At 45.0% G+C, this 19,731-nt stretch overlaps 1 protein-coding gene across 1 annotated transcript; it reads left to right on the top strand.

Annotated features, from left to right (window-relative positions):
- The first annotated feature begins 9,895 nt into the window (after window positions 1-9,895).
- Window positions 9,896-15,637, top strand: LOC103767621 (ankyrin repeat domain-containing protein 9). The gene is made up of 2 exons (XM_008934796.3): window positions 9,896-10,881; window positions 15,114-15,637. The coding sequence occupies exons 1-2, from the start codon at window positions 10,009-10,011 to the stop codon at window positions 15,120-15,122; spliced, it is 882 nt and encodes a 293-aa protein (XP_008933044.2). The 5' UTR covers window positions 9,896-10,008; the 3' UTR covers window positions 15,123-15,637.
- Window positions 15,638-19,731: the final 4,094 nt, after the last annotated feature.

The raw sequence follows: 19,731 nt of genomic DNA, 5'->3' as shown, positions 1-19,731 counted from the left end.
TTCTGCCTGACAAAGAGGATGAGGAAGATAATGCATATTAGATACCTGTAATAGTTTAACACTTTTTATTTTATCATGCAGCAGCACATTCAATATTTCCACCTATTTATGTAGTGTTTCAGGGCTATATTTGACAGGCTTTAATGTAAACATGGCATTGCTGGCACACAGACAGCTTTTTTTTGGCATTGCTGTTACAGTGTTTTTACATAGAATAAGTTGATGTGTGACTCATATAAATTCAGATTTATTTTTTTTTTTGAGCAGATGTGGCCCCTCAGTGTGAGCCTGAGAACAGCTGGGGGGTTGCTGGGATTTATTTACAAACCTCCAAGACAGCAGTTTCAAATCTGGGTTAAAGTTAGATGCCTGTCTCCATGACAGATGGCCTCATTTTGAGAAGGAGTGAGTCTTGACAACTGGGGCTGGCTGGGAGAATGAATTCCTGTTGCATAAAGATGCTTCTATTTTCAGGGTATTTTCGGATCCCAGATCAAGATCCAAATCTCTGAATTCAAATATCATTTAGGGATGAACAACATTTCATCTTGCCAACATCAAGGCTCTTGCTGATCTCTTGCTACTGCTGGTGTTTGTCAAGGCTGGTAGAGGAATGATGAGACCTGGCTCTGTTGTCACCTGCCTGATGGAGCTGTGGGGTGTCAGGAGGGACGGCTGCCTGGGAACCTTACTCAAGGGGGCTGTGTGTTTTCCAAAGGCTCTTGTGCTCAGGGAACAAGCCAGCCTGTGAGCCCATGGGCTGTCCCTGGGACTTGGCATGGCAGGATTTTGTTAGGGGATCCCTGGGCTCCACAGCAGCCCTGAAAGTAAAAGGACCAAAGAGAGGCTGTTTCTAGAAACCCTGATTGTTCTTTAGCCCTGCCAGGGTCAGACCTCACCAGAAGTTTTTCTGGAGCAATTCAGAGGAGAACTATTTCCATAAAAACCTTCCACTGAAGACTGCAGTAGCTTTGAACAAGCATTCACGGTCTTCAGTGCCCACAGCTGAGCTGGCCTTCAGGAGGTGAGGGGTGTGCACAGCACTGTGCCACCCACACATCCTCGAGCAACAGCTCTGAGATGAGGGAGGAGTCCCCACTCACGCTGCGCAGGGTGACTACTGAAGCATGTGAAGCCACGTAATATGACTAACAATAGTGCTAAGACAGGAGTTCCAAGTTATTTTCAGTGGCCTCCAGCTGCTTTTGTGGAAAGGTAAGGAGCTTTAGTAGGTCTTTCCAGTGCTCTGTGTAGGTGTCTCATCTGTAGGTTCACCTCAAATGTCACTAGATATTGCATTTAAGGACAGCAGGCCCCTTTGAATAGTCTGTCATTGTCATCATCACTGCCAGGCAAAGCAAAAGGAGAGCACCTCAGCTATCTGGTGAGGTTTCACCACGGTCTGTGTTAGGGAGAACAGCATCCCCCCAGTCTAATTCCTGGTGCCCCAGACCCTGGATTTTTGATTCACTGACCACACCTTGGTGTAGAAATGCAAGAGACAAGGAGGAAGAGGGGAGAAACCACATTCATTGTGCAACACACAAGACAACTGCAGCATGTGCTGCTGAGCAAAGGGGAGCTTGCAGTCCCGGAACATGAATATAGGCCATGGCCCTTCATTAACCTGCATTATTATTAGGGTGGCACCCAGAGGAATTTTTCTGCCAGTATATCTCTTCTTCTGCAAATTGTCTCATATTCCATAAGAAAAGAGGGCCACACTGATGTTTTGGGTTGATTTTAGGACTTCGCTCTTGAGATCTCAAACTAGTGTTTGGTGTTTGCAAAAGCAGTCTGGCCTGTGTCACCCTGAAAGGTGACTGTAAACATGAGCTTGTGCAGGCTCCATTTTAGAGAGGGAAAGAGCTTCTACTTCTTAAGTCTTTACCTAAAGAACACAAAACCAAAAGCACACGGAAGACAACCAGCACCCAACTGACATGTATATTGAAAAATTAAGCCATTGTTCTAAATTCCAGCAAAGGTCTACCAGTTGAGCTGATTTCTGCCTCTCACTGCAGTTACTTTGTAGTAAAATTTCTTTCCTTATTACGAGTAATCAACTTCATCAAAAGGAGAGTTTTGCTAATGATGGGCAGAACACTCTTTTTAAACAAAATATAGGAGTGATTAACTTAAATCCTGCAGTATGCTAAGGCAATTCAATATCCTTGGAACATTACTGATGAACATTTCATTCTGTTTAATAAGGCACAAATAGAATTTATTTTTCTGTCCTGAATCAACATGAGCCAGAGGCTTCAGTCAGAAAAAGGGTAACTTTGTGAAGATCTTTAAATTCTCCTTTAGTGTTCAATTCAACAGCTGTCGGCTGGGATGTCATTCAAGGCTGTTATGCAGCAACAGCTGTTTCAGGGTTTCTGATATTTATAGTATTTGTATAGTCAGGCAGCTCAGAGGTATCCAGGATTATATTTTCCTGAGTGCTGATGAAGGAGCACTGAAGCAGCCCTCCCACAGAAAGTTCACACTCCAAACATTGTACCTCAGTGGACTTAATAGGAATCTACTGTGCTCAAAGCATTTGTGAGGCACCAAAATGCTTCTCCTTTAATCAGCCTTACGGAATTTCCTGTTTGCATTTTGCTAGTAATCCATCCGCTGTTGAGTGAACTCTCACTGGCCGACTTCACATTACATTAAACCATAAAGGTGGAGGAAACAGGTGACCAGGTGCTGGTTAGAAGGCCCTGAACTTATTATATGTAATAGTAGAAGCAATTTGTCACTGTCCAAATCATCACAAGTGCCACTATTCAAAGACAATTCTTTGAACAAAACGTTAGACACAATGAAGTCAAGAGGAAACTTACTCAGAGGAATACAATTTGCAGGTAGTTCTGAAGTGCTAATTGTTGATCAGACTGTGCACTTACCCAAGATTAAAAACCCACTGTAGATAAACCCACTGGAAACATTGTGGTGAGGGGTTATCTTTGGCTCTGGATGAAGTATATTGTCTGTGAGACAACAAAATGAAGGCCCTGGTGCTCGTGATGACTGAATTAATTTTGAAGTCTCTCTCAGTCTCTGAGGCCTCAAAAGACAGTGCAAAAACTTTCCTGACAAATAATTTTGTAATTATACTAAGCCTGAAGATTATTTTCAGTGACCTTCAGCAGTTAATTATGGGCTTACAACTTGCAGACTGTGGGGTTTAACAGAGCTGCTCACAGCCTGGATTCTTCTTTTGTGGGGGATTCAATAAAAATAATTTTAAAAATATGTTCATTCCTTTTTGGACGATGAGTTTTGTCAAAAGACAGAATTTGCATAGCAGCTCAACCTCGTGGCACTGGCAGTTCCCACACAAAAATACTCAGATGTTAACTTTCTGACCAGCTCTTGTTTGCAAGCACTAAAACAATTAAGAAGGTTCAGACAAATTTGTCATCATTCTGTTAGGAATGGCACAGCTTTAGTTTTTTATTTACTTGCCTACCTACATGGTGGTAGAGCCTTGGATTTGCCATTTTGATGTAGTGTCAGCTCCTGCATATGCACAGAACAAAGACCTTAATTTACAGAAAAAATAAAATCTTACTTTGGAAACTGCAAAGCATTTAGCCTCACTGATACCGTGGAGCACTGAATTCCACGAGTTAATTATGGGTTGTGTAAAAAAGCACTGCTTTTCATCAGTGTTGGAAGATAAATGTATTCATGCCTTCCAGAATGCTTTCTCGGCAGTTGTCAGCCTTGACACTTACATAGAGGTGTGGTGAAACAGGGCACTGATACCTGTAATCATCCTGAGGAAGGAAAATGTCCAACAATATAAAACTGTTTCACGGTCTCAGGCATTCCCTGGAAAAAGAGCATCTGGTTCAATGTATCTGTGGGCACAGACTGTCTGCAAGGGCTTTTTTGTTCTTTAAACAGAGCTCAGCTGACAGGTTACTTTCTGGAAGAGGCGTGATAATCTGTCTATTTATGTGCTGTCTTTGAGAGATGTTGCCTCAAATTAGGACAAGATTGGGAACTGAAACAAATGGGCTCACAGAAATGGAAGAAACCAGGATTCTTGGTGTGCAGGCTCTGTGCAATCTCAAAAGCATTTTCAAAAAATGGAATAAAATGAGCCTTGTTGTTTTTATAGTTGATTAAACTAAGCTGACATCTCATCCTCCAGACACGAACATATTGCTTGATCTAACCTACATTTGAAGATATGTATGACATTCAGTGAGAGTTAGAAACATCATTATCCTTTCTTTGGAGTTATCCCAGTGTTTGCTGAGTGCCTGCCTTTAGAAATGGGAAAGGAGCTGACAGACAAAAAGCATTTCATACTTGGTGGTTAGGATTCTGCCCTGACCATCCTGCAGCACCTGACAGTTCTCAGGCTCTGGTAATGCCACCATCTGCTCACAAGCAGTTTCCCTGAAAACAGAGAGTTCAATAAGCCTAATAGCTTATTTGGGCCCTGGATCTCATATCCATGAGAGCCCTGTTCAGAACACAGGAGGGTACTAGTTGCACCTCATTGCTCCATGTCTTCTCCAGTGCTCTGAGAAAGTTCACTCCTCAGTTCTGCCACCTCCCTTGGCTCCTGCTCCTGACCCATCTCCAGTCCCAGCTCACTCTTCACCCTAAAACCAGTCCAGCTTGAGACCCCAGCACCCATCCCTCTTGCTCAGGCTTGTTCAGACCCTTACAACTGCCTCCTGCAGCATTCCTCATGCTGAGGCTTAGGAGAAAAACTGCTTTGGAAAACACTAAATATTCCCTCATCCCTCATCTGAAGGTAAGGGAGGTTGTACCTCAGAGTCAGCGGCCAGAGCTGGTACTATGCCATAGGTCTCTCTGACCCTCAGGTCACACAGTGACAATCAGACAGTTTCAGCTTGCCCTTGCAGTTGGCCAGTGCCTGCAGTGAGAGTTAGAACTGGGGGTGCATATACCAGCAGAGATGAGAATGGCTCTGGAAAAAAGAATTCAGCTTTCACCTAGGGTAGAGACAGGCACCTACCAGGTGTTTTATAGCTTTTGTTCCTTGAAACAAGAAGATGGATTAAAGGAATAAATATTCATCATAACTTAAAAAATGCTGTTAAAAATTTTGGATAGTTGCTGTGAGGGGCGAGAGTTAAGAAGTTCACTAACCCCATGACACTTCAATGCTTTGCTATCTGCATCTCTCTCAGCCAGTTTTTCACAGACATGGAGGATGTAGCACAGTGTGTTAGCACTAGTGACCACAGTGTTACAATGCCAGGGATTTTGCAGGTTGACCTAAGCAGTCGGTATAAATTAGCCTGTGAAACTGGAGACACAGGAGATTCTGTGTCAAGACCCATCTTCAGCCTTACACTTCCCTTCTTTCCCAGTTGTGGAGATGCTATCACGTTTGCAGCAGGCTCTGCTTTGCCATAAGCAAGGAAGCTCATCATCTGGCATCGGTCTCACCACGCTCATGTTGCACTGACCTGCGCTCTCGGTGGCCAACACACTGTCTTGTTGCTTCTAGAACATTTGCTCCCTGTCAACACCCAGTTGTGCTGGAAACATTTCCTACATCAAGGACACTGTCTATATCCTGAGTTTACAAGTGGACAAAGGAACAGGTGGAGGCATGCTCAGACTCTTTATATGTGCATGTTCTGTGCACACTGTTTGTGGCTCGCTGCGGCAGAGCTTCAGACTAATCGCACTTGGTAAGCGAAGCGCTGGGTGAAACTGGGACACAACAAGCCAAGCCCTCTACAGGCTGGATAAACAAGAACCTGCAGGAAAGCACTGTGTTGCCCCACCTTCCCTAACTCTTGTAAGTGCTCCAGGTCTTGGTACAATGTACAGGTGAGCATCTGGATGTAGCACTGTGAGCAGGACACGTCTGCATTACAGCAGTGCTCGACTGGCAACATGGACATCTTCTGAAAGTCCTTCACTTGTCTCTAGATGACTCACTCTTACATATCTTGCAGATGACTGGTGCATTTCAGGTAGTTATCTTTCAATTCCAAACTTCTGCAGGTAAATAACCATTTGGGGATTGATTTGTTCTGCATGCAGCACATCAGCTGGTCCCATTACAAGTAATTCAAATGCTTTCCAAAGTGGTAAATCTCTGCTTATTTTCATTTCTTCCCTCTAGCAATGTAGTCAGAGGTTGTCTCATTCACTGTTTGAATCCTGCAAGCAGAAGTGAAATATTCTGTGATTCAGGACAGGTCAGACTGTAGATTTTTCCACCATCCCAAAGCCTTGTTTAGTCAGCTGGATGAATTAGAGCTGGTAAGCATGTAGTAGGGCATAAAAGAAACCCTTCATGCTCTGTAAAACCAGCCTTGTGGAGCACAAGGGTGTTAATTTGTCACATGGCATGTCCACAGGCTGCACTGCACAGCCTGGGCTGGATGTGGAAATCTGGACACAGCAAGCATTTGCTAGAGGCTCACCATGGCTGAAGGGTTATCATCCATCACCTACAGATCAGTTTTTCTTTCCCAAGGAAAGGAAGAAGACCAGCAGAGAGGATCCTGAAAAACAGCCTACCTCTAAATCAAAAGATCAGGTTTCTGTAATGCTCTTCCTTTGTGTTCAGGCACCTGATACCTGGCAATTGCTTTGCTTCTTTGCATGTCCTGGCTGGATTGTCCTGTGCTCCTTCTGTACAAAGGGCACAGAGGAATTGAAATCAGTTTTGCCTGCAAACAGATGCCAACAAAAAACATCGGAAAAAGGCAGAAAGGGAGCAAGAAACATCTCATTGGAGTTGTTGACAGATGTAGAATGCTGGTCCTAATCTTCCCCAAAGCTTTTTGTTCTTCTCCTTCACAAACAGCTTCTTCCTTTAAGTTTTTCCCGTGTATGCCCAGGCAAAAACATGGGGGAAGGAGCTGAGCTGAGCTCATATTGGCCCCTAGACTGCTGGAGCCTATGGCATGCCTGGTCTTCCCTTAAAGGAGAGAATTCCCATTAGGCAGTGAAACAACGAACGTGAATGCCCCATTCCCAGACAAACAAGTTATTTATCCTCAGTCCCAGTAACTAAAATGTGCTGTTGTTTCTGTCTGTTTCCAGAAGGTATCTTCATTCACTCTTATCTCCGTGGTGTTCCTCATTGCTTCCTGTGTCTTTGTACAGAGTGGCAGGAGGAAGAAACATCGGGGAAAGGATGACAAGCCTTAGCCTAAGCATGCAGTACAAAAAGCCTTTCTGCTTCAGTTTATTCCAGAAACAGGGTCCATTGGAACCCTCTATCCCTGCAGCACAGTATGGCCATTGCTGGCAGCAGGCTGCAGGTTCTGTACTGGGTTTGCAAAGGCTCAGGACTGAGGCCTGGCAAACTTGCTTTGCTGGGACTATTATTGAGTACCTGCTGCTTCATTTCAATTTGGTTTAGCTGTAGGAGCACTTTTTTCCTTCTAGCCAGGCAGCTGTGGCTGATTTGATTTACTTTGACCAGCACTGTATGGTAGAACCATAGTTTTATACAGATGGCAGTAAAAAGTAACTTTTCTGTGCACCATGAGGTGTTCACAACTCCAGCTTAACAGAGTTAACAGAGTTAATCATGGGCCTGGTGTTACTGCAGAGGTCTTGAGAAGTGGAAGCACAGGATGAGGTGCAGATGAGTACAGAACCAGTGGGATGGTAGGAGATGGGGCACAGGCTTGGCTCTGGAGAGGTCACAGCTACAAACAACTCACCTACGGACAAAAAGGCAGATACAGAGCTAGATAAAAATGGTTTTAGGAGTAGCAAAGAGGACAAAGAAATAGTATCTTACATGTATATAATCAACACCTGTAGTAAATTTGGGTGTAAAATGGAGTTTCAATCCATTGAAGAAAAAACAAGATGTAAAAGCATGTTAACAATCGTAAAATTGACCGCCAGGAGATTCTAGATTGAGGAAAAAGAAACCATCACCATCAGCTTCACATTCCTCCCACTGAACAACTCTGGATTTCAGTGATTCCCTGTAACACCACCACCAACCTTAGGACCTAGATGAGCACGGGCAGGGGTAGTATAACACCAGGAACAGGGATAGAAGATAAGAAGGTATGCATAAGAGTTTCAAATTATTTTATTACTACTACTACAACTACAACAACTACTACTACTACTGAAACTTTTTCTGCATAGCAGTATTATTTACTTTTCTGTAATAATTTGACCTGCGCTAATAATTATGTTTTATTAAAGTGATAAGATTTCAGTTATACTAACATTCAATTCTTGTCTTTGTATATAAGGTAAGTTTTCCTTTTGCCCCAAAACAATATTTTCAGCCTACCACTCAGTAAGAAGATTCCTGAACAGCTCACAAACATGCTATATTTCTCACAGGTTCAAAATAACCATATCACTTTATGAGCTGAAATCACCATCAAAATGTGAAAAATGCATCTGCCCAGGAGAGGTCTAAAGAGTCTCTTGGCCTCAGCTGAAAAGGTAAATGCTGTCTTGGGTAAAATCAGTTTTGCTTTTCAGTTTTTCCCTTCAAAACTCTTCCTGCTCTCTTGGATGCTCTCTCTATTAGTCAAAACTGATTCTAACTCTCTCTTCTGAGAACCTAAGTCTAAATTTCAAATGCTTTGAAAGATGTATGAGTTCTAGACCCAGCTTTGTGAATGGCTTTGGTTTTCTTGTGCAAGATCTAGTCCCAGTTCTGTGAGTGGCTTTGGTTTTCTATTTGGATGACCCCAAACACCCTTTTGAGATGTTCAGATTTGATACTTGAATTCTCTCTTGTTTGAATATACTGAATATGTGTTAGTCTTTTATGCTAAATGAAGAAAGAACTCTTGATTTGCTGCATTTTCCCTGTTTTCCTAAAAATGGTGAGATACTATCTTACTGCAATCTGTTGATTTATAAGATGCGTGGAAACCCTCCTTCCTTAAACACAGCTCGCCATAAAGGAGGTTTGGTTTAGTTCATTTCTTTTCAGTTAATTTAATTTTGGTCAGGTTCTTCTGCCTCATCCAACAGGGATTACCCCCTCAAACCTGTAGGCCTTGGTCCTCTGTGTCTTGCCAGGGTGTTGCACAAGTCTGGTTGCTTAATCCCAATTCCCCCCATTGCTGCTTGCTCTGACCCCAGTCCTAGAGCACCGACATCTGAGAAATGCTTAGATCAAAGCTCCCCACCCACCAGTGGGGTCTGGCCATTAACCTTTTGTTTATGCACTTGCTGGGCAGCACAGAGGCCCTTCAGGTGTTTCCCTGCTGAACAAAGGCAGGCATTTAAACCCAGCAATGTGCTTCATGACTCTGGGCATCGTTACTGCACACGCCGTTTGACTCTTCCCTCTGCAGAGATTAATGCCGGGATCTCAAACATCGCTAATGCTTTATAGACGATCCATTAACATCAGTGTCTCCTAAGTGGCCAGCCATACCATTATTCACAAAATAGGGATCCCTTCCTAAAGCTACTGTTACCAACCCCTTGATTTCCTGAGCATGTAACCGTGCGTATTATCAGCTGTGGAGTATTTTACACTGCTACATATTTTTTACTATATAATGAAATGTGTGTGTGTGTGTGTGTGTGCCTGTGAGTGACATACATAAAAAAAAAGAAAGAGGAATATTGCTATTCCACTTACTGCAGCGTATGAGCTGATCTGGTTAGACATGAAATGCAGACAGAAATCCGCCTCACCTCTCAAGCTAATTTTAGTCTCTCCCTCTGTTCTCTCTGGCTGTGTGTGTATAAAATCACTCTCAGTCTGACAGCGTTTCAGTAACCTGTGCCACGCACAGAGCGGGATGTACTTACTAACCATCTGCTTGCATGGCACGGGTTAACTGAGCCTGTGGGATTGTGCTTACCTAAACAAAACCACTGCAGTGAGGGGAAAAACAATGAATGGGTGGAGATGATCAGCCCATGCATTCCAGCTAGTGCAGTCCAGGCAGCAATGACAGCCTGAAGGTTGCAGCAGCATCGGGATCGGCATTCCAAGTGCACTGATCTTACAGTCTGGAGTGATTTTGTGTGGAGCTGCTCTTTATTTGCTGAGCCATGGCCAGTAACCAGGCCAGCCTGCAGGATGATCAGAGCAGGCACTGCAAGTTCTTATCCTATATGTTCTACCAGGCTGTGAGAGATCACAAGCCTGTGTGGATGCTGGAAGACATGAGAACTATGGAATATTTTTACTGGGAGGAAAATGCCAGCCTACGAACCTACTCACCTTCAGAAGCCCTTCTCTATGCAGTGGTGCATAATCACCTGCCTTACGCTCAGTATCTGCTGTCTCATTTTCCAGAGGAGGCTCTCAAGGTGCCTGGGGAACACTTCTGCTATTGCCCATCCTCTGCTCCTCATTTGGCCATGGCGGTCACATATGACAGGAGAGATATCTTGGGACTGATCATCAAAATTGCACACAAGCTCCCCAGCTTGAACTCCTACATCAATAGGGCTGGCTGCTTTCATCTGGAAGATGGGAAAACCCCCCTGCACCTTGCCTGTGAACTGCTGAGGTCAGAGACGGTCCTCATCCTCCTTGGGAATGGAGCCTCTCCCAGGATAGAGGACAGTAAAGGGCTTACCCCTCTGGACGTCATCCTGGAGCAGATGTGGGACTCCAAAGTCAATGTTGCATCAAAGAAGCTCTGCCTCGACTACCTCTTGCTCTTCATGCCCAACCCACAGTTTAAGATGCGGAAAGTTCTGCAGGAGCATCCAGACCACTGGACAGCTTTGCTGGGAGAAGACAAATTCAACAGCCTGGTGGGGAACACACCTGCTTCTTTATATCTGCAAGCTATGCAAACTATTCTTCAGACTCTTCCCCCTTCTCACTTCCCTAAAAGCATCCAGGAACTACCTATACCTCAGGCACTAAAGCCCTTACCATCCTATGGCAAAAAGCTACCGACAAAAAATGTGGTAAATGTTTTTCCTTGACTTTATTCGCTGGGTCTTGGATTTTCAAAGGCAACTTAGGGGAGCTGGTCATCCACTGCGCTCTGCATTTTAGTGTGATTTTAGTACTTAACCTATTAGGCTATGCTGGAAAATCCAATATTTTGTGACAAGATTTTAAATGTCTTTTCTAACTGATTGCAGGCACGGCACTTTTAAAGGCAAAAGCCTTCCTTGTTCTCTGTTTTGTTGTGCATGTGAAGGGTTAACTGTAGTCGAGACTGTGTTATGTTTGGTTTCTTAGCTGTCAACTGGTATCAGTGTATCTGAATTCCCAATATGATAACTCTATCCCATGTAATGTACCTGGGTAAAAAGGAACACATTGGGCATGTGGAATTTACCCACATGCCCAATGGGATTTTCAAATGGTGTAACTATGGGACTGTGTTCTGCTAGAGCTGGGAGAAACACCATTCTCTACCAACAGGGTTCACGTGTCAGGTTTCCTTTCTAACAATGATCTAGCATCATCTACTAATAACCACAAAGTCCATGGCTGATGCTGCAGGGAAGCAGAGGCAATCCTGCAGGGTACCTGATTTTACCAAGATACTTTACAGCAGGTCATGTGGAGGGCATGAGTTCAGAGAGGGGCAGTGAGTGTATATTCCTGGGGGATTGGGGTATAGAAACCCACAGAATAGCTGACAGAAAGCATCCTGTCTCACCTGGGAATGAGAGGGTTAAAGACAATCCCAGCCCTGATGCCTCTACAGACCTGTGCAGTGGGGAAGGAACCATTTTCCTTGTTGCCCAGTAAACAAATGGCAATTAGAGCAGGGCCAGTGGAAGCCCTGTCCTTCGTAAGTGACACTGTTTCTCTCTGACTTGTGTTTTAGAACATATCTCTACAGGAGATGTAGCTCACTAACTTGGTTTCCCAGTGGGTCTCAGAGCCACCAGCACTTGTTAGTTATCCTAAACTGGGGTGTGATGTTCTGCTGTCAAAAGTTGTTCCTTGCTGTCAATTAGAGTATTTTTGCCACCCGGGTCCAGACAGAGGGTCTGACCCTGGAAATGACAAAAAGTTCCCACTGACTGGGCACTGCAGGCAGGGTGTGTTTGCAGAAAGTGGGTTTGGGGCTTCCCCGCCTTCTGGGTAGCTCTGAACCTCACTGCTCAGGCAGAGCCATCTCTGTTCAAGGCACTGGTCCTGCTCTCCTGGCTGTTCTCAGCACCAATGGAGCAGCAGTGGTAGAGCCCCCACTCCCTTTGGGGGACATCCCTTATTTTGGACCCCAGTGTTCTCCTCTCTTTGTAAGCCCAACCCTCTGTTCTGCTGGAGTAGTGTGACTCAATTCCCAGATCCACACTGAGCAGCAGTTAAGAACTCACTCCACTCTTCAACTGAACTTGGAGACAAAGTCTGTAGGGCACAAAACCCTTTTAGCAAGACTCTGGCTAAGAAAGGATGTTTAGTCACATCTCAATTGCGTTGTGCAAAAATGGCTCATGTCTCATCTTGCTAATTCCCCGCCTGTGCCACGGAGGCGGTACTGGACTCTTTTTTCCCATCAGTACAGGGAGCACTTCCACTCATTTTCCCTCTGCATGGGGTACCTCCTGTATGCCAGGGCACTGGTGATGCCAGGCATGGCCAGGTGGAGATTTCCTGTGGGAATGCACAACACGTCAGCCACAGCAAACTGGAACATGCTTTCTGAGACCCTGGGGTGTTCCTCCCAGCCTTTCCTTCCCACATGCCATAGGAGGACCTCAGTGCCAGTGCCACCTGAGCTAGGCAGGTGAATATGCAGGATTGCTTGTGAGGCGGAGAAAATGTCAGCCCAGCCCTAAAAGTGGCAAGCAGGCCATGAAGGGGTTAACCCTTCTCCTGAAATCCCACATCCCTGGTTCTGCAGTGTCCTTCTGCCCCTGCCCCTGGGGACTTGCATGTCTTTCTCCATCTGTGTCTATTCCTCCTTGTTCAGTGGGAGAGGCTGTGAACAGGGAAATTCAGGGTCAAACTTGGGTGAGGGTTTTGCAGGGAGGTTGCTCCCTCAGCAGGCTTTGCTGCAGACAGAGGCTGTCACAGCTTGGGACGCAAAGCAGGGCCCAAGGCAGATTTGCATCATAAGCGGTGGCTCAGCTGCTTCTGCCAAGCCCTGCAGGCTCCCAAGCCCTGGAACATACACCCCACCCCTCCCCACAAAAACCTGGAGCTCAAGACAGAGGACAGTGCAGGTGCTCGCTGCCCATGACTGACCAGAGCAACTGTGCAGAGCATGGCCCCTGTGGTACCCCTGGAGTCCAGAGGAGTAGGATTGGGTTTGTTCCCAGTAGCACTGCGGTATCTCATCCGGATGTCGGTGGGTGAGAGGCGGAGGAGGCTGGTGATGGATATTATTAGAATAGTAATTAGGCCCCGGGAGCAGAGATCCCAGGAAAGGAGGGAATGGAAATCATCCACTGTTTTTGCGCTGGCTCGAAACCATGAGAGTTTTGTGCTATAAGGAATTGCAGAAAAGACAGGAGGAAGGGGAAGGCTGTTAGACTTACAAATCCAAGGAGACAGGTAGGGATTCTTGGCATCAATGGAGAGCACTTTCTAATAAGGCAGGAGGCTATACTCAGAGAGCCACAGCAACCCACTGGGAGCAACTGAGTCTAAAATGGTGCAGGGATTTCTTGTTGGCCGTAATAATTGTGGATCATTGCAAAGGTCAGGGATCAGGCCCTTCAGGCTTATGGGTGGATTTGTAGCTGACAGCAGGATGCTTGTATGCATGCATTTGTCCATGTGGGAGGCTCCCCTCTATCCAGTTGCCCAGAGAGAGGATAGAAGATGGATTGTCTTGAGCAGTTTCTTTCTGGGGCATATTTGTGATTGGTACCACGGCCTGGTCCACTGTTGGCTAACATGCAAAAATCCTAGTGTGTTCACCCCAATGTGTAAAAGGCAGTTACCCACACAGGAAAGATCACTCCACAGCCCCCTCATTTCTCCTTCTCCTGACCGTTTTAACAAGAGATCAAGTACTAGCTGGCCCTCAGTCATGGAGCTACTATTGGACCTCCCATGTGCAGTCCCATTGGGCCAAAATTTAGGGCTATAAGTGTTGTGGTGGCAACTCTTTCCATTGCCTGTAGTGATATGATTGCAGAATGGGCCCTCCTTCTTATGGAATGGGACAATCTTCTCCCTAAACCCAGTTTGCTTATCTTGTGGTGACCCATCTGTTAAAGTTTGAGATCCTATCTGTCTTCTTCTCAATACAGTGACATTACATCAGATATGGCCAAATCTACCTCAGCCCTGTCTGCATTGTTTTTTTTTTCTCCATTCTTTCCAAGCCAGGTCATTAGCAAAAGTAAACTCAAAGTATTTTGCAGACTTCCTGCAACCTGACAGTCTTGAAAAATCCCTGTGCTTGCATGAGAAACATGTTGGTGACTTTGTAAATCAAAAAGGGTGCTAGGTGCTGTGTGGTGATGTTTACATTTTGCATATATGCATACTGAGTAAGTGTTGCTAAAATCTGTATTTCTGAACTTGGGGAAAAGAATAAAAACAACAGCGAAAAGGGGAGAGGGTAAAGTCTTTTCTAATCTTTGGATTACAGGTTGGCTCTGCAGGTTACATCTTTTTAATTTCAATTTTGAGGAGCAGCACTGTAAGGATCTGAGTTGTCTGGGTATGTGTGTGACTACAGTTTTGGTGAGAGCCACTTCAGCGAGCACAGCGAGTGACTTGAGGGGGGGGTGGTGTGGCGAGGGAGGGGTTGTGTGGGGGTGTGCGAGTGAAAACGTGTGGGTGCATGTGCGCACACGGATGTCTGTGTCTGGCTGCCCTCTCCCGGTAACATCCGTAACTGACTGACAGTACTTACCGCACTGCTCGTACCCAGCGATCGATGCCTTAAGGAAGCAGCCTTTGCACGAGTTCATTGTGCGTCCCAGGCTCTGTGCTGCTGACAGGTAAGGACATTTCTTCTTCTCTTGTAAAGAGGCAGCAGCTTTGCTCTTGAAATGGGTGTTTCACCTCTGAATACCAAGCACAAGTGCTTCTGCTTGCCAGCAACTCCAATCGTCCAGCAAAGGGTTTGTGATGCTGGCCACATTTTATTCTAGAATCCATTTTTTAAAAAATAAAATCTATTAAACATACATCTTTGTCTTTCTTTTCTCTGGGCTGCCAGCAAAATTCAGCTGCCTATGACTTCCTAACCATATGCTTCTGTCTATTTTTGCAGCACCATTAGCAGGAAGGACAGGCCAGATTCTGACCTCTGACCTCTTTACACCTGAAGTAACTCTTTTTAAGTCAATTGTATCACTCCTGATGTTTGTTGGTCTAAAGGAAGACAGAAACCGTTTGTGTATTTATGTTCTTCGAGACTCCGTAACTCTGACTTCAGCATACAAATAAAAGTGATACTTAATCCCCAAAACAACTTTTTACATTTTTCGTACTTTGAATGTATATAGATATATATTTTCCATCTCTCTAACACTGATGGGCATTTCCCTGTTCCCAGTTCCCTTGGCTTTTTTGGAATCAGCATGGCAGTGACAGATGCTGTTGTTCACTGATTAATACTGAATGTTGCCATGCCCAAATACAAATGAATGTTCACTGTATGCTGCGACTTTCTTATAAAGCCATACTTTTGTAATGTTTAGGGGAAAAAAATCTGCCCTATAACTGTGTTTGTACATTACTTGCTGCATGATTAAAGATAAAAAGATTGTAATGTGCTGGAATAAAGCATATATACATTGCCTGATAATTAGGTATATTAGCTGTGAAAATCATTTAATCTGACTGTATTACTATAATAAACTTGCAATATAAAATTGATGTGTCTTTCATTAGACAGTTGGTCAAAACCACCCACCAGTATCTTTTGCTTTTGCTTTGGCTCATCTTGTTTGATGATGATTTTTGACTGCTGAGCCATTACCTCCAAAAAATGTGATTTGAAGAAGAAAATATTTTCCTTCACAGGCTTGCAGTATCTCGCTGTGCTGTCAGAAGACAACCCCAAATGATGAGGTGAACTCATACTGATGAGTCAGAAGAAGGGGCTCAACAGGGGTGAATGGTAATTGGGTTTGGAGATTTCCAGTTTTAGGTTTGAGTTCAGCTCACGTAGCTGTTTCCAGTGAACATAACAGTGCCAGTAGCCTCCTCTCTTTGTCTGGTTTGTATTCCATCAGCAAGATCCCTTCCTTTCTAGGGTTTTTCTCTGTACAGCAAGATGCCTCAGCAAGGCTTCCAGCCCAACTTCTCCTGTAGGCTGCTGAAGGCCCTCAGGCAGATGTGCACCTCCCACCCTCTGTGCTCTCCGTGAGGTAATGATCCACCAGGTTCTGTGCACAAGCTCTGTCACAAACAGCTACCCAAAGCATTTCAGGTGATGAGTAGCTGGTTTGGATGATGATGATGATAATCACATGAGTACACCTCCACCACCAACTGTACCTACAGATCTCAGTGCGCCCTAGTACACACAAGCTATAACCCAAGGATAACTACTCTGAGCCTGTGCTTGCATTGTAAGTTATTGGTTTCATGGAAGAATGCAGAGAGGGGAATTGTTTCTCTGATATCACTTAAAGAAGATAAAGACTATCTCCTTGCCTTCATAGTGGGAGACTTAGCCCTGACTATTTCACCACAAGAATGTGGTCCCCAAAGATATAAGTTTTCTGGCTTATTTGCTTCCACCTTTCTCATTTGAGAATAAGAATCTGACTGAATTTCTCTCATGCCCTGGCAGCTCTGCTGAGGCTGACAATCAGGGCATCAGCAAGCTGCTCTGGCAGCTGAGGGAGTCCCAGGCTGACACATCCCTCAGAGCCAGTCTCATCTAGGTATCGGGTTTTTTACAGCTGTAGTTAGTTGGAGCCCATGCACCAGCAGGCAGCAAGACAGGTATTTAAATAGAGCGAGAAATGTAAAGGGTATATTCCCTTGTGTGGGGGGAAGCACTGTCACAAGCAGATGACGCATTGACCAAAATCCTGCCCACACCTCAGTTACTCCAGTGCACCTCCCCGAGTGAGTCACCCCAAATGGAGCTGATAGGCTTGGCATGTCCCATACTATCCTGTGTCTGTCTGGCCAGCACAGCAGCAGTGCCTTCTGGGAGCATACACTGCGTTTCGCTGCACCAACTCACTCAGCTGATGATACAGATGACTGTGCACAGCCATCGGGCTCCAGTTCCCAAGACGCCAGCTCCCAAGGCGCCTCTAGCACTTTGGAAGCCACCCTGGAGCCAAAAAGCCAGATTTCTCTGGGGGTGACTCCTAAGGGATGCTTGATTTGGAAAATCAGCCATAATTTTCCAGTCTCAGTTCCAGCTCTAGTAAAGCGTGTTTCCATTTTGCTATGGATCTCCTGTGAAGGGGAATTTTATTGCTAGTGGGAAGGCTTTTGGCAAATTTTGTGAGTACATACAGAGAGAAGATAGCTGTGCTCTGTACACCAGCTATGCCCACCCACGCAGATTCCCATGAAGAGCTGTGAGGAGGAGGAATGATTATCACAGAGTTGTCAGACTCACACAAGAAAACCTGGGAGAAATGAAGAAAAGGATTGGAACAAGCAGTATGGCAAGATGCCTTGTGGGATGCAGATCCTACAGCTGAACAGAAATAGGGAAAATAGTCTGGAGAATCCCAAATGACAGTATAAGCTATGAGAAGCACAGCAACACAGAAACCACCCCCTGCCACTTTCTCCTAGAGATCAGAATCACAGAGAATATCAGGAACCAGTCTCAAAACTGAGGCAATATAATGCCCTCGCTGTCCACATTCTGGAGATATTGTCATGAAGTCTTCAAGCTGGTATAAGCAGGCACTGGCATAAGCAGTTCAGAGACACAGGTCCAGCCTGCTGCTGCCTCCCTGCTCCCTGCTCCTTGCCCTCGACCAAACAAGCCCCAGCAAAGCTGGGTCATGGTGCTGTCACACCAGTGCTGGTGCCACCCAAGGGGACAGGGGCTCTGGTAACAGGAATGAGCAACCAGGCAGGTGGTATTGCTCCTTTCTAAGGTTGCTTTTAACTTCAGCAGTAGAACACCTTGTTCTTTGATGCAGAATTAAACAGGAGAGATCTCCACTAATGCTGAACAAAGCCCCTCTCTATCATGCTGTCCATTGTGTGCACATAAGAAATACCTTAACTGTCTCCTGAGTTAGAGAAGACTTGGTATGTTTAAAACAGTGAAGGCTTCTGAAGTGGGTGAAGAAGAGGCTGACAAGCATTAGAAAAGGAAATAATCATTAAAGATGACTGGAAATTGACGTTTCTATGCCACCAAAAATGACAATATTGCAAAATACGCTTCAGTTCTGATTTGGAATGAAAATTCAAAATATCAAAATTTATACGAACACAGATTCGTAAGGAAGAAAACTGACCCAGATCTATCATATGTACATGGCATCCAACATAATTAGGTCCAGATAATGAAAGAAGTATTTACAGGGTCTCTATCAACGAGGTAATGCCTGTCCCTCTGGAGCAACTCTCAGCACTGGGCTGCAGAGATGGTGAAGAGCCTTGAGGGGGAGCCATACAAGGAATGGCTGAGGTCACTTGGTCTGTTCAGCCTGGAGAATGGGAGACTGAGGGGAGACCACATTGTGGTCTATAGCTTCTTCATGAGGGGAAACAGAGAGGCAGGCACTGATCTCTTCTCTTTGGTGACCAGTGACATGAGGGAATGGCATGAAGCTGTGTCAGGGGAGGTTTACGCTGGATATTAGAAAAAGGTTCTTCACCCAAAGGGTGGTTGGGCACTGGAACAGGTTCCCCAGGGAAGTGGTCACAGCACCAAGTCTGCCGGAGTTCAAGAAGCATTTGGATAATCCTCTCTGGCGCATAGTGTGACTCTTGGGGATGTCTTGTGCAGGGCCATGAGCTGGATCCTCGTGGGTCCCTTCCCACTCAGAATATTCTTTTGTTCTGTGGTTCTGTAAAACACATTGTCTTGAGATCGCAAGGGAAATCCAGACAGTATTTTTTAAAAGTCGCTTCTGATTTTGAGGCTTTGACTGAAGCTGAAAATGAGCAACTACTACAGAACAAAAATCTCCGTTCTTCTGCCTGGAAGGTGTCAGGCAGTGACACTGTAAGCAGTCTCTTTTTCTGAGTTTACAGATCTTAGGGGGATGCTATTTTCAGCTGTGATACATATATTTTCAGACACTAAACTTCTCACCGATAGAGTTGACTGCTTGATCAAATGGGGTTTTTTATGGGACTCCTTCTGTGGGTAGAACTGAGCTTTGGTGATAGCTACAGCCGTTGGCTCACTTCTCTACCAGCATGGTGACAGATAGAGATAAAATTACATTCCATGCATAATTTGGGATTTAATAAAAGGAAAGTCAAAATGATAGGAAGAAAGAGCTCTGCTTAAGTTCCTGCTTAAAGGTGTGTTCCCTAAGCACTCAGAAATTCGCATGCTCACTTAGACAGGCTCACTCAGATCTGGTGAGCCTCAGGAAGGCGTAAGGTATGGTAAGTTACCCAAATTTGGGATCAGGGAGGCTGAGGATATCTTTCCCACAAAATTACCCAGCTCTCCCAAATTGCAGAATTAACAGATTCTAGAAGCAGACTGGTGCTTTGTGTTCTCTTGAAAACATGAACCAGGTTTCCAAAGGTCTCAATTCTACCCCAAAACACATCATCACCATCCCCTCAAGTAAAAAACCCATCACTTAAATAACATTTTAAGTCCAAACCTAGACCTGTCCATGGCCACTCTTATCCCCCTTTTGCAGATGTTTAGACCTGAGGAACCCCTTCCATCCTGGCCTGAGCTTTTGTCCCCACTGCCTCGGAGGGGA

This window comes from Manacus vitellinus, unplaced genomic scaffold, assembly GCF_001715985.3.
Source record: "Manacus vitellinus isolate BGI_N305 unplaced genomic scaffold, ASM171598v3 scaffold_8_pilon, whole genome shotgun sequence".
Taxonomy (NCBI): Eukaryota; Metazoa; Chordata; class Aves; order Passeriformes; family Pipridae; genus Manacus; species Manacus vitellinus.
Note: the sequence above shows the minus strand (reverse complement) of the source record. Positions and strands in the feature narration are given on the sequence as shown.